Source organism: Trachypithecus francoisi, unplaced genomic scaffold (genome assembly GCF_009764315.1).
Source record: "Trachypithecus francoisi isolate TF-2019V2 unplaced genomic scaffold, Tfra_2.0 Contig01461, whole genome shotgun sequence".
Classification (NCBI taxonomy): Eukaryota; Metazoa; Chordata; class Mammalia; order Primates; family Cercopithecidae; genus Trachypithecus; species Trachypithecus francoisi.
In genome coordinates, this window is record NW_022681433.1 from 13986683 (window position 1) to 14001440 (window position 14758).

General features: G+C 41.4%; 1 protein-coding gene across 1 annotated transcript in view; it reads right to left on the reverse strand.

Annotated features, from left to right (window-relative positions):
* MTUS2 (microtubule associated scaffold protein 2) overlaps window positions 1-14758 on the reverse strand; it is a 459381-nt gene that overhangs the window by 178520 nt on the left and 266103 nt on the right. Inside the window, 1 exon segment of the mRNA XM_033236324.1 lies at window positions 117-215. Within this exon segment, the coding sequence (XP_033092215.1) occupies window positions 117-215 (99 nt within the window).

A 14758-nucleotide genomic window follows, 5' to 3' on the forward strand; every position in this document is an offset into this window, starting at 1 on the left:
TCTGGAACAATCATGTAAATCACATGGGCTGGCATTGCTCCATTAATGACATCTGAATAAGATACATTCCAAGTTCAAGTCATCTTCCCAAGTAACATATCATATTTCCTACATACCTGGTGAATGAAGCTTGGTGGCTGAAGCTGCTACTCTCTTAGGAGATGAAACAGTAGGTTTATTCGTATCTTGATCTTTCTGAGTGTCTTTCTTTGTTCCTATGTATAGTTGGAGAAGAGAAATAGAAAGAAAGTAAGCTAGTTAAAACTGAAATGGCAACATAAATTGTGGAAAGGGTGGCTTCATGAAAGTCAAACAGATCAACAAAAGAAATATTTGGGTGATTTGTTGCTACGGTCACCACCCCCTGTGCTTGAGGAATGACACACTTGTTTATAGGAAAGGGAATTTAGTTTTGAGTGGTCAGGGGAGGAGTAAGGACACTGCTGTCTCTGATTTGATGAAAAACATGCCCTTTTCTGAAAGTCACTGCCACCCCAATGACCCAGACCAAACTATCTGGGAATTAAAATTTTACTGTCCTCAGCCACCAACTTAGTCTGCCTGCCTCTCTCTGCCGAAACAAATTTTCAGAAGACGGGGAAGGATGCTGTAGCTGCATATAGCTGCTAATAACTTTGGCATCACCGGGAGCCAAGCCACGGGGGACATGGTCCAACTCTAATTAATTTCCACGCAGCGGGTCCATAGAGGTGACCTAGAGAGCCTTTCAGTTCTCTTGGCTGCAGCCGAGCCTTCGTGGAACTTGCTGCCAGAGCTGGTCCAGCAAAAACATGTGGACGCTCCTCACATTGTGTCCAGCGATACCCAGGGCACAGTGCAGCTTCTCCTTTGTGTTCTGGGCACAGTGCTCACCTTCACATCTCCTTTGTCAGAAAGTCAAAGAGCAGTGGATGGGAGATTAGCGAAATCACACAGACCTAGATTAACCCAAACCTGCCTTGGCTTCAGCGCACTGTTAGGTCATTTCAAAAACAAAGCTTGCTGTGGTTCCTTAGATGCAGACCATGAATGTCACCCCCACGCTCACCCCCAAACCCTGAGACCTCACTCTTCTTTCCAGCGGTAACTGCTGCTAGCAATTTTGTGTTTATTCTCCCAGATTTTTTTTCTAGGTATTTATAAATGTACACACATATACAAATACAGCTACTAGTTAAATATATGAAATAAACATTGCAACTTCTTTTTATCTACCCACGTTTTTGGAGATCTTTTTCTTATCAGTGTATTTACAGATTTTTAAAAAAGAGCCACATCATACAGATGGGCAAAGACATACTGTAATTCAGTTCCCCATTGTCTTATGGATAAGCATTTAGATTGTTACAAGTTTAGCTAATGAAATAGCTTCATGGGCTGTAATAAAAACTCTTCTACTTGGTTTCTTTGTACACACAGACCAGGATCTTCAGAGGACAAATACACAGAATTGCTTTTGCTGGATTGAGTCTGCTCTTTTGCAGTGTTGCTATGCACAGTCCAATTGCCCAACAAAAGGATCCACTAATTCATATTCCCAACAGTGTCTGAGAACAGCTCTTCCAACATGCCCCATGCCCTACTGACACTGAAGTCTCAATCATTTAATCGATTCATTTAATTAAGCAATCATTTAATCATGATATGTGCCACCATATCAGATGGTGCAGCCCCAGATGACCTCACGGACAATGTCACTGTCCCTGCCCACATCTGCCAGCCACAATGCCAGCCTTGTTGGTCCCCAAACATGCCATTCTTCCTCCTGTGGCTTGAGTTCCTCTGCACAAGGAATATTCTTCCTCTAGCCCTTAAGCATGGCTCATCCATCCATTCAGGAGGTCTCAGCACAGCGACGTCTCCTCACCACGCCTGGTGCTCCAGCTAATGTGGCCCTCTCACCACCTGCCAGTTTCCTCTTCACCCACTTCATTCTTCCTCACAGCATTTGCCACTGCCCACCAGTCTATTCTATCCTCACCTGTTGGCTTAGTGTCTGTCTTCCCCCACCAGAACACAAACTTTGACCCAGATAGGGTGGCCCCTCAGTGTGTGCCCCTCCAACTCCTGCTCTCCTCTTTCCAGGCAGGTTTGCCCAGGGCTTCTTTCCAGGCAGGCTGGCCCAGGCATTTCAGGGCTCACAGAAGACTGCACCTTCCAGGTCTGGAAAGCCCAGCCACTGCACTCTGCTGAAGTCACGGGGACCCCTCAGGGTACCTACTATATGGCTAAGCTCCCCATTCTGTTCCTTCACTTGGCTTTGGTTTTAGGTATCAACAAATGTGGAAAGACACCGAGACTCCTGAAAGCTGAGAAGGGTAATGTTAAAGTCCCCAAATGTGCACTAAACCTAATGTTTTGTGCTGAAAGGGAAACTAAATATGATTATTTATGAAGCCTTTTAGTGTTTTCCATTCAGCTTTCATGGAGTACAAATTGTATTATATCAAAAATGCAAATATTGATAGTTTGGACTCACATTTCCACTTGTATAAGTCTCTCTTTGAAACACTTCTAAAAGTATGGAAAAACATAAATTATAACATGTATAACATAAGTTATATGAACTGTGGTATATCCAAACCAGGGACTACTATGCAGCCTGGGCGACAGAGCGAGACTCCGTCTCAAAAAAAAAAAAGGATGTCATAGCTCTATATTGTACTGGCATGGAAAGCTGTCCATGATAAATTAAAAAGCTAGTTGAACAGCATGCATGGAATCATCCCATTTTCATAACACAAAATGTCACCTGTATTATGCTTACAAGTAAGTAAAAATATCTGAAAGACAGGCACCAAACTTTTAATAGTGGTTACTTCTAAGCAGTAGGATTTAGGAGTTTTTACTTTTTATTTTAATATGCTTATGCATTAGTTCCATATTTTGTAATCATCACACATTAGTTGTGTAATAACTAATAAGCAAAAAGAAAAGGAGAGAAACCAAATCAGTAAGGAAACTAATTTGCCTGATCCATAAAAAGATAAGGAGAGAGAAGTCTTATCCAAGCAATCCTATAGCAGTAACTGAAACCGAAACTTTCACCCTCCCTTTGCTGGCAAACTTTACCACAGGAACACAAGGCCACCTGGAGGACTCTTGTATGGTCTGGGAATTATTGATGGCACAGATAATTACAGTGATGAATCAAGACCTTCTGTTCTTCTTGCCATTTTTTCTTTACAATCTAGACTCAGCATAAATGTCTTCTAAATACACAGTAAGCTTTCATTTCCTTCGATGAGATAGATCTCTGAGTGTCTAGAAATGCTAGTGAGGTCTTTGGTCTCATGTTCTCCTACTGCCCCCCAGCCGTTGTCTCAGCCTTCTTGGTTACTCTGTCTTCTTTCCTTAGACCTGGAATAAGGTATTCCCAGTGCAGCCTCTGCCTTCTCCCGTCCAGTCTTCTGAGTGAGCTTATCCACTCAACACGTTCACATCACCGACTTACGTACACTGATGACCATATCTGTGATTTCCAATCCAGGTGGGCCCAGGTATCTCTCCTGGGATCCAGACCTGTTTTCAGTTGCCAAATAGACATTACTCTTTATCTATTAGATGACAAAAACCATTGTTTCCCAAATGGAGCTGGTTAGCTTCTTCTTAAACCCATTCTCTGTCCTGTACTTTGTTTCCTAGTCAATTATCCTCCCAGTCACTGAAACCAGAAACCAGTCAGTCTTCTTCTTCATCCTACCATATCTAGCAGTCACGAGGTCTTTCTGACCTTCAGTAGCTCCTAAGGCTGGCCCCTGATTCATTCTCCTTTTGTACCTCAGCTCAGTCCTCATCATGTCTTGCTGGTACAACTACAAACTTCTCTTCAGTAATTACTCTGTCTTGTGCCTTAACCTCTAAATCTTTACCTAACTCACCCTCCTTAGCACTGCCAGAAAAACCTTAAGCCTTTAACAAGATCCCGTGATTTTACTGTTAAAACCTTTCCAAAGCTTACCCTGGGCTTCAGTACGAAGTCCCAACACCGTGGTGTGGGGTAAGCACCTGCCAGGATCTCCTGTCTTCTGCGAGGTGCCCCTGCTGTTTCTATGTGACCCCGGGTGTCTCAGCCTGTGCTGTTCACGGAGGCCGAGTGCTCAGCCTCTCCCTTGTCTGCCTGGCCTACTCCAGGTCATCTTCAATTTCAGCTCCTTCTGTTTTAGTTTTCCCATTACCACTGTAACAAATTACCACTTAGCAGTTTAAGACAACACAAGCTTATTCTCTTCCAGTTCTGGACGTCAGAAGTCTGAAGTCAGTCTCACTGGGCTGAAGCCAAGGTGTTGGCCAGGCTGGTGCCTTCTAGACTCTCCAGGGGAGAGTCCATTTCCTTGTCTTGTTTGCCTCTCATGGCTTCCTTCATTCCTTGGCTGGTGGCCCCTTCTTCCATCTTGAAAGCAATCACTCCCATCCCTGCTTCCTGTGTCATGTCTTTCTAATTCCTCCTGCCTCTCTCTTACAAGGATGCTTGTGATGACATTGTCTCTATCTGGGTAATCCAGGATAATCTTCCCATCTCAACATTCTGAACTTCATGCAAAGTCCTTTTTGCCCTATAAGGCAACAATGATAGGTTCTGCTGATCCATACATGGACATATTCGGGTGTCAGTACTCAGCATACTACAGCTTCCCTGTCTAACTGAATGGCTCCACGAGGAAACTCTTTTTACTCACCAAAAACTCACTAACTGCTCGGTCTCTATTAATCCCCAGAGTCCCTGATACTTATTTACGAAGCTTTTCCTTATTTTTTTTTGACCCTTCTTGAATAACATTATTTCCTTAGATCCTACTCAGCTTTCCCTGATCTCTTTCCCCAAGTGCAGACTCTGTGCTGCTAAGGCTAGCGGGCATCTCATGCTAGGCCTGAGTAGCTCCTTTGAACAACACCCCTGCTGACCTTTGGGGAATCAACCCTTGCCTCCTCTTATTCCATGTGGTCAGAGTAGGGGGCTGAGGGACCAGGGCCTGGAGGGTCGTATGACACAGGCCTGCCGGATAAGAACTCGCACCGCTCTGGTGTTACACAGTATCCTGGCTTGAGAATGAAACAAGATGTGAGTTGGGACGATGACAGCCCTACCTCGAGAATTTTGCTGGAATTACTAGGAAAAAATTCTCTTTTTGAGAGATGCCCAAGCTGGCAGGATATAGGCCTGGGGCAGCTGCTGACCATCTTTCTTCTCATGTGGGGAGAGCCTTTCTGAGGATGAGGCCAAGAGTGGAGAACGAGGGGCCGGGAGATGGACATGTACTCCTGCCGCTGCAGTTGAAGTACCCCCCAGGGACAGTCATGCCTCACGTCAGCATGACCTCCAGAACCTCTCAGTTCTTTGAGCCCCAAATCCCTCTGCCCTTTTGCTTTCTTGTTGCCTAAGGCAATTTGAATTAGGTTTCTCTAACATGACACTAAACAAGACCTGGATAATATAATGCCAGCCAGAGAAAATAGCTCCTTAATCAATAAATGTACATACTCTTCTCTCGTGGGGCCGTATGTTGGTCAAAACTGCTCCTCGTGTGCCTTCTCTACACTGAGATTCAGAGCTCCATGAAAGAATGTTTGTACACAAACCTCAGAGCACCAGGGCTTTTGCCGGGAAGGAAGAAGGCAGCGGGAGGGAAAGAAATGCCAGCCTCAGTCTGGTCTCAGAAGAGAAGTCTGTAAGTTTAACTTGAAATACTGGCACTGATCATATTCACCCAATGCCAATCACTACAAACCCAGATGGTCCTAGACTGTTTCGTCATAGTGTAGCAAGAAGCACCTCAAAAGCCTACAGAGATGGGTGATGCCTAGCAATCCATAGAGAGTGTCTCAGAAAAGAGCATAGTGTAAAAGCTCATTTTCTCCCACGGACAAGGGCCTTCCACAATGGTATCAGTGGCTTCCACAACAGCTGGCAGAAGCACCACTGTGTAATTTATTCCTGAACCGGACATCATAGAAGTGACTTCCAACTTGTTTATTACAAATGCTGAGAACAAAGACAAACTGCACAGGAGCCATGAAAACATGACTTGGCCCTAAAGCCGCCCAATCAAGAATGATGGCTTGATGTGTCAATTATAGATTTTAAAAAATGAGGAAACTCTTTTTACTCACCAGAAAGTCACTAACTGCTTGGTCTCTATTAGTCCCCTGAGTCCCTAAACATAAACAAGAATAATGGCTCACTCTGAGGATGAGGCTGTCATCTCAAAAAGAAAAAAAAAAAAAAAAGAAAGAAAGAAATAACAAATGATAATAGCTAATTCAGGATCCTCACTGAGCACATCCAAATGGGAAAAAAAAGATTTAAGAGAATAGCTATATACTTTTTTAATAAAAAGAAGTCAGCACATCGAAAAAAAAAAAAACCTAAAACATTTTTATAGGCTCTTAATCTCACATACAATAGGCTGCAAATTCCTGAAAGTAAATCTCAATATAAGTAAGAAAAGATAAGAAACAGAAAGGATAAAGAAATACACACAGCAACAGACTTTATCCCCCAAGTATCTAAGGTTCTCCCTCCACATGCCTGTGAAAGCACATGTCACGGGGTTAACCCTGCCCTGGCCCCATAGATCAGCTCCCACACAGTGAACACAAGGACTGCAGATGCAGATGGAGCAAAGCAAGAAGAGGGAAAAGCAAAGGTGCCTATAACGCAAGTGATAATTATCACTCCAGGGCAACTGGAAGGAGGTGAATAGAAAACATGAATGATGCAATCAACAAATATAGATTCTGAAGCCATTTGTAAGACGAATTGAATGGGAACATTTCAAGATAGGATCTATAGGGATTGGACAGAATGAAGAAAGGAAACATTATCTAGATAACAATATACAGAATAAAAGAGAAACCTGGATGAGTTATAAACTGGAGAGAGAGACCGAGAGAGAGAGAAAGAGAACAAGCGAGAGCGAACTCAGGAGAGTTAGATGTAAGGACTAGAGGAAAGGAAATCAGTTTTCAGCTGCCAATAGTAATTTTTTAAATATTAAGAGGAATATCTGATATTGACGCAGGAGAGTTAATAGGAGAAACAATCTGAATATTGGGCTATATTGGGAAGGTGGATTTTAACCTATTTAAGCTTTGTTCCATTTCAACACCCAGGCACTGCATGCATGAAGGCAGAAATTGTAGCTGGGAATTTAAGCGAGAATAGGGAGGTTTCTGTACTCAAATAGAGGCCCAGCGAAGTCTAATTATTACCTGGATAAGACTAAGGGATAATACATTCTGAAAATTATTATGAAAAGGTAAGGACAGAAGAGTGAACAAGTGGTTTTTGAAATATATATGTGTGTGTGTGTGTGTGTGTGTGTGTGTGTAAAAGCTTTGTAAATTCTCCCCCCAAGCCCAATACATACACTGATCGATTCATTATTAAGCACAAAGAATCCATAAGGCACTGTCCTAGTGAAAGACAGAGGTATGAGCTGTAACGGAAGTTACACGTTTGGGAGCGATATTTATCATAAGCATTTATAAACACCAGGTACCAGGTTGCAGTTGCTTCTGTGTATGTTACCTCACCTGACACCTGTCCAAACTCTGTGGGTATTATTGTTACCGGTTCACAAATGAAGGAACTGAAAGTATGGCGTTTGTAACATATCCACATTTACCAGTCCATGGCTGAATCTGCAACTTCCGGCCCTACATAGACTGCATTTCACTACACTGCGGTGGCCTCAGTGAGTCCCGAGAAGTAATGAGTTCTACTGCCTGCCTGCTCACCTGCCCACAGAAGCACAATGGATCCAGGTAGAGTCTGATTCCATTTGAAGGAAAGAAGCAAGGGGAAGGTGTGTGAGAAAGCTTAAAAGAGAGTAGGGGTGTTGGAGAGATGGCAGGAAGGCTGTGACTAAGAGACCAGGAAATGGCTTAAGCCATTTGTTTTCAAACACTGGGGGCCAGTGAATCCCAACATCCTTTCCATCCCTGGCCCCAACCTTTCTCCCTCTGATGTTTCCTCCATACTATGTGGAACTCCTTCTTCCTTTGGTAAAAAACCTCCATCCCCTACGTTTGTCCTCAATCTCTCTCGGAGCAGTTTTCTCAAATGGTTGCCACTGGTGCTTTTCCTCCACATTCAACTATATCCTGGTCAGGAGGTCTCCTTTAAACTCTCAAATACCCCACTAGAACATGAGGCCCCACACATGTGTAAAGTGCCTTTCCTTTGAGGTTCCAAGGTTCTTGCTGCCTAATCGAACACTATTCCTACAGCATGGTTACTGCCTCTCACACCCCACAGGCGTGGTCTTCCCCTTTACCCTCAGGTACTGACACCCTAGTAATCCCCAATGCATGCCTCATCTAGCATCCCAGCTTTCAGCCCTTTGATACCTGCAACTCAAGAGGCACCCTGAATCAAGACCCTGGGCATCACCATGGACCTTGTCAAAACCTTAAACTTCGCCTCTGACATTCACATATCCTTCTTTCTGGTTACAACCCTCTATCCCTCCACCATCTCACTATGCTGTCGCCTATCAATTCATATCTGCAACTCAGACAATAATCTCTTTCACCACACCATCTGTCTCCTTCTGTCTTCACCTCCCTTATTATCCAACCTAAAGTCTACCCCAGAGTGCTTTACTTCTACTACTTTATTAACCACATACTTGCTCTCATTTCACAGAGACAACAGAAACTACAATGGTCCCAACTGTCTGCAGGACCCAACCCTGGCTCAATCCGTTGTCACCTTTTTCTAGCCCAGCTGAGCACACAATGACACAGATGGGGACATCAAATTTATAGTCACCAGGTATCACTGTGGCCACAGCAAAGTCCAGCAATTAATTCTTCCATTTTTTCCTTTTCATCTTTTGCATACCTTTTAAAAAACGATTATTATTATTCTAATTGGCACACAGTAATTGTACGTATGTATGGGGTACATAGTGATGTTTTGGAACATGCAAACATATGCAGTGATCACATTGTGATAACTAGCATACCCATCACCTCACATATAGATCATTCCTTTGTGTTGGGACCATGACAGATCCTTTCTTCTAGCTACTTGAAAATATGCAATAGCTTATAATTAACTAGAGTCACCCTACAGTTTTATAGAACACTAGAACTGATTCCTTCTAAGTGTAATTTTGCATTCATTAACTAATCTCTACTGTCTCTCCTTCTCTCTACCTTCCCAATTTCTAGTAACCGCCATTCTATTCTCTAGTTCTAAGAGATCAACTTTTTTAGATTCCACATGTGAGTGAGAACATGTGATATCTGGCTTTCTGTGCCTGGCTAATTTCACTTCACATAATATCCTCCAAGCTCATCCATGTTGCCATAAATGACACAACTCCATTCTTTTTAATGGATGAATAGTATTCTATTATGTATATGTATCATATTTTCTTTATTCATTCATCTGTTGATGGACACAGGTTGATTCGACATCTTGGCTATTGTGAACAGTGCTGCAATAAACACAAGAGTCCAGATACCTCTATAATGTTCTGACCTCCTTTCCTCTGGATATATGCCCAGTAGTAGAACTGCTAAATCATATGGTAAAAAACCATTTTTCAAAACAAAGTTCTGTATTGATACCTTTCTGAAAGGTCATTCTGCAAGGTTTTAAACAACAACAAAAACCACCCAGTAGTATCTTCTCTTATCTCTCCATACACTTTCATATTCATCACTTCCACATTTTAAGTTGTTTTTTTCTATGCATCTCCATAGATATAAGTAACGTGTTTATAATGCTACTTCTTGATATTTATATTTTACATATATTTTAGTAACTTCTTATTACAGCAAATGACAATTTTTTTCTCTGCAGGCTCCCTTCCACACTACCTCCCCCATCATTGCAATACAGTTGTACCATTTTTGGTTAGGTCAAAATTCAGTTCACCTTGCTAAAACCATATATGAATATTATTTACAACTGAACCATCTTCTTGTCTGACTTTTGTTTTCCCTGGGTTTCACAGCTGCCTTAGTTTCTGTTTGCTTAGTTTTCTATGTATATATTGCTAATTCTCCCACAAGTTCTCCACCAGCATATAACTTTCCTCTCACAATAATCACATGTAAGGTTACACCTCAGTGTAGTTTTGTTTTCTTGGAGCCATTCTTCCTGGAGCCCTCAATTCTCCATTTCATTCTAGACTGGTCATTTCTAGGGCTGTGGCATGGCTGTCATTTGAGTTGCATCATCATTCTGGGAAATTCCTTTGCTTTTTTCCTACTTCAGGTTCCTATTTTCTGGACCCCCATGCCTTCCTCTTTCTTGATCTATTTCCTTACTTTGGTAGAGCACTTTTTTTTTTTTAAGTTTCTGGAGAAATGTATACATGAGGTAAATTATCTGACAGCTTCCAAAGCTGAAGATTTCTTCATCCAATTGGTAGCTTGGCTCAGTGCAGAATTTTAGCATGGCACATGGCAGTCATTTCCCCCAGAAATGCTAAGGTATTTCTCTTTTAGCATCCAGGGTTGCTACTGATAAGCCTATTGATGCTATTCTAAATCTCGGCCTTTTGTGTGTGATCTGTCTGCTCTCTTGGGAGGCTCTTGGTGCCTTCTCCTTTTCCCCAGCATTGTAAAATTTCATGCTGATGTGTTTTGCTGTGGATCTTTCTGCATTCATTATGCTAGACACTTAGTGTGCCCTTTTAATTTGTAAACTCTCATTCTGCAGTTCTGGGAAATTTTCTTGATATGTTGCTTCATAATTTCCTCTCCTCTGATTTCTCTGTTGTTTTTATGGAACTCCTAATATTTGCGTTCCATATATGTGTATACACATATACATGTAGATATATATCTTATTATATATCTTCGCTCTGTATAATCTCCAACCTATAGATGAATGTTTCTCTTCGGAATCTCCCATGCACATCACACTCCATATGTCCAAAATTGAACTCATTGTCACCTAACAAAGCCTCTTCATTCTTAGCTTCCCTAACTTGGAAAATGTGATTTTTGCCCAAGCCAGAAATAATGATCTCATCTTCATCTCCTCCCTCTCTCACTTCATGTTCAATAAAATGCCAAATCTTTTGAAATATACATCTTCTGTAATCCCAGCACTTTGGGAGGCCGAGACGGGCGGATCACGAGGTCAGGAGATCGAGACCATCCTGGCTAACACGGTGAAACCCCGTCTCTACTAAAAATACAAAAACTAGCCGGGCGAGGTGGCGGGCGCCTGTAGTCCCAGCTACTTGGGAGGCTGAGGCAGGAGAATGGCGTAAACCCGGGAGGCGGAGCTTGCAGTGAGCTGAGATCCGGCCACTGCACTCCAGTCCGGGCGACAAAGCGAGACTCCGCCTCCAAAAAAAAAAAAAAAAAAAAAAAAAAAGAAATATACATCTTGTGTCTCTCTTAAATCTAGTCCACTTTTTTTCATAGTCACCGCAACTTCATAATTCACACCAGTGCCATGCCTCCTGTAGGGAGAGCTCTGCAGCAGCCTCCTACCTCTTCATCACTCCTGTTAGCTCTGCTCCCTCTACTCCAACACATCCTTCACACCTCAGCCTGCTGCTCTAATGCTCTGGGGCCACAGCTTTCACGACATTATGGGTTGAACACCTTCTCACCTGTCCATATTCCCCATTAGACAACACACTTCATGAGTATTGCCCACTCAGTAAATATCTGTAAATAAATGAGTTGATTATTATTACTAACTAATCACATTCTTCCCCCATGGAAAAGAAAGTCAACCTTGAGATTAGGGCAATTCCTGACATTTTAAATAGCTTTTTATTTTATCCTTCTTATTTCTTTTCTAGTACCTCTCTCTTCCCACATAATAAACAAGCAGGTTGTAAATGATTAATGAGAAATCACTGTACATACTGCTTGAAACAAAATGAGTAAAGCTCTGCAAGTTTTAAAACAGTGGCATGTAATTAAAAGTTTCATGCTCCTTATACTAAGAAATTGGGCCATATGATGGTAGCAATTTGCATAAGAATGCATTTACAGTACAGTAGGCAGATTTCTGAAACATACAAATGTTGAAAATCACAATGGAAAATGCAACTCCAAAAGACCATTTGCATTCATTACTGCTGGACAAGCTCCCATAGGCTCCTCAAGGCTGACAAGCAGAGTAGACAAAATACCAGGTGTGTAACCTTTTAAATACAATATGTGTAATACTCTTAAATGAAAATTAGGATTTTAGTGTCCTACTTTTGAAGAGCCTCCACAGAAGGTTTCACACCAGCCTACAGGGGGCTTAATATTAAGGTGGGTCACAAGAGTGTTATAAATTCTCTTCTGGCACTATAGGTATGTCCTGTAATGCCTTCCAAATTATCTAAAATTACCTAAAGTACTATTCTTGCTATTGTTTTGATGAAAGCATTTTAAAGGCATAGCAGAGAAAGATAAATGGAACTTTTACTTGGATTCTTCTGTGACATTTCAATGATAATAGCTAAATAGTACCCTGAGCCACTTCATTTGTAAGACAGGATGAGGTTATCAGGGTTTTAAAATCAAGTGCCTCCCCAAAATGCAAATTGTTCCACTCAATTTTACTGGACTGCCCAGTAAAATTAGGGACTAATTAAACTGCTGTGAATTTTCTGTGCAATTTTTTTTCATGTTGTCTTTAGACCATTTCACAGCTTGCAAGTTTCTACACAGAGGGGTTGGGAAAAATGGGGGAGCATGTATTTTCAAATTGACAAGGTATCTAACTATTAGCAGCCCTAGTTCAAGATTTCAAGGGGAGCAAGGTTTGAGAAATCTCTAGCTTTACAAAGAAACAACTCACATCATTAACCTGAATGGAAGGCAGTTCCCCATCACCACTGGCCACTTCTGTGAAAGCTCTAGGTCTCTGCCAGATGTTTTCTGTGCACTATGCTATGTCTCTGCACTACATGGCCTTGTTGGATACTCACTTCCCTTTCACAGCACTTAGTATAAACGTAGTTCAATAATTAAGTGTGTAAGTACAAGTTTCATGTTGCTCTTTCCTGTGACTCCCATCAGCTCCACAGAGATAAGGACTGTGTCTTATTCACCCTGATTTCTCCAGGTATCTAACAAAGTGCTCAGCTTGAAGAGGGTATGCAATCAATACTTGTTGAACAAACGGAGGCCCATCCAAATGTTCACCGATCCTTAGTCTCTGGATGTCTGAGAGTTGACTTTGGTGTCCTGGTCTGTGGTTCCTAGTGCTTCCTGGCTTTCCTTCTTCTGGCCAGAAAAAACAGCAGACAGACCATCTAAGACACACACTCACGTGGCTCTCCAAATGATGAAGTAGACAGTTCCTTTAACCAGAAATTGTATACATCATCTCCATTATATTTTCCTGTCTCTGTGATATCATGCAAATAAATGGAACTCATATTTATTATACGTATTATTCTCCCACAAAGATTCTTTTTAAACACTTCTATTCTCCTACAACCTCTTCTATCCCCAAACTAATTGCTGGTCCCCTACTGACTTCACAATGACAAATAAGTTGACACTGTGACAGCAATCTAGACTCAGCCTTGGGGAGACCACAGTCAGCAAAGGCCAATAAGAGCATCTTCACTGAAGATACCAGTGCAGCCTAATGTCTTCGACCCTGCCTCTTCTGGTCTCAAATCTGGGAGATTTCTGAATACTCCCAAGTCAACAAGAGCTTATAAGGCACCATGATTCTTTCATTACTGGAAAATAACATGCTTTTAGAGCTATTTACATGAAAAGAATGCATGTCATATGCTACAGTAAGAATAAACTCACAAATTACCTAGGACCACAATTCCAGTAGCAATCAAGTTACCCTATTTCTTACTTTGTTTTTTCCTAAAGCTGAATATTTTATTTTAGCAATGTCTTCCTCATTTTCTTCATTTAAGATGTGCACAAAAAGAGAAAAAGATACTTGAGAGGACTGGAGGAAGGCAGGGAGAACTTGGTAGAACAGCTCTATTTGGTACATGTACACATTATCAAAGTGCTCAACAAACACATTTTCATGATGTTAACAAGCTATTTATATTATTAAATTATAGTATGACCAGAAATCCTTAAATTTGTGAAATCAATAACAATTTGCTTTTCAAGAAGCAAAATTAATTTTATGACACAAGTAGAATTTCTTTAGCCTACTAAGTAGCAGCCTATTCCCAGGGAATGTTTTTCCTTAGGTAGACAGGAACTCAAATAATAATATACCAGTTACTCATTTTTATACAACTACTAGAAATCCTATACCTTAGTCTGAATAAAGAAATTTTATTTTCTATAATGCATCATATCAATGTGACAGAATCGGAGGGCATATTGAGAAGAAGTAATTCATCTTCAGATCAATATGTGCAGCTGGAAGTATTTTCCTATTTGCTACAATAGTGCAAGTCAGTTAGAAGAGTCAACAGGTAAAGCCCCACTATTAGTGTAAAATTATATGGCTCAATGCACTGGAGAGATTTTGTATTTGACATATGAACAGCAGAAAAGCTTTTCATAAAAATTTTGAGAAGAAGAACCACTACATGACTAAAGCTAAGTTTCAGGAATACTTGGGAGCCTTCCTTTTACAGAGCACTGAATGGCATGTTGTGTGTGTGCATGTGTGTGTGTGTGTGTGTGTCTGTATACATATATAAAATCATTAGCACTAAATCTGTAACACTTTCCATTGTCATCACACCGATCTCAATGATCATTATGAACTTACAGGAAATCAGTATTATAGGAGTGGATCATATACCTCAAACATGTTTAGGACAGGGCATTAGCTCTCAGC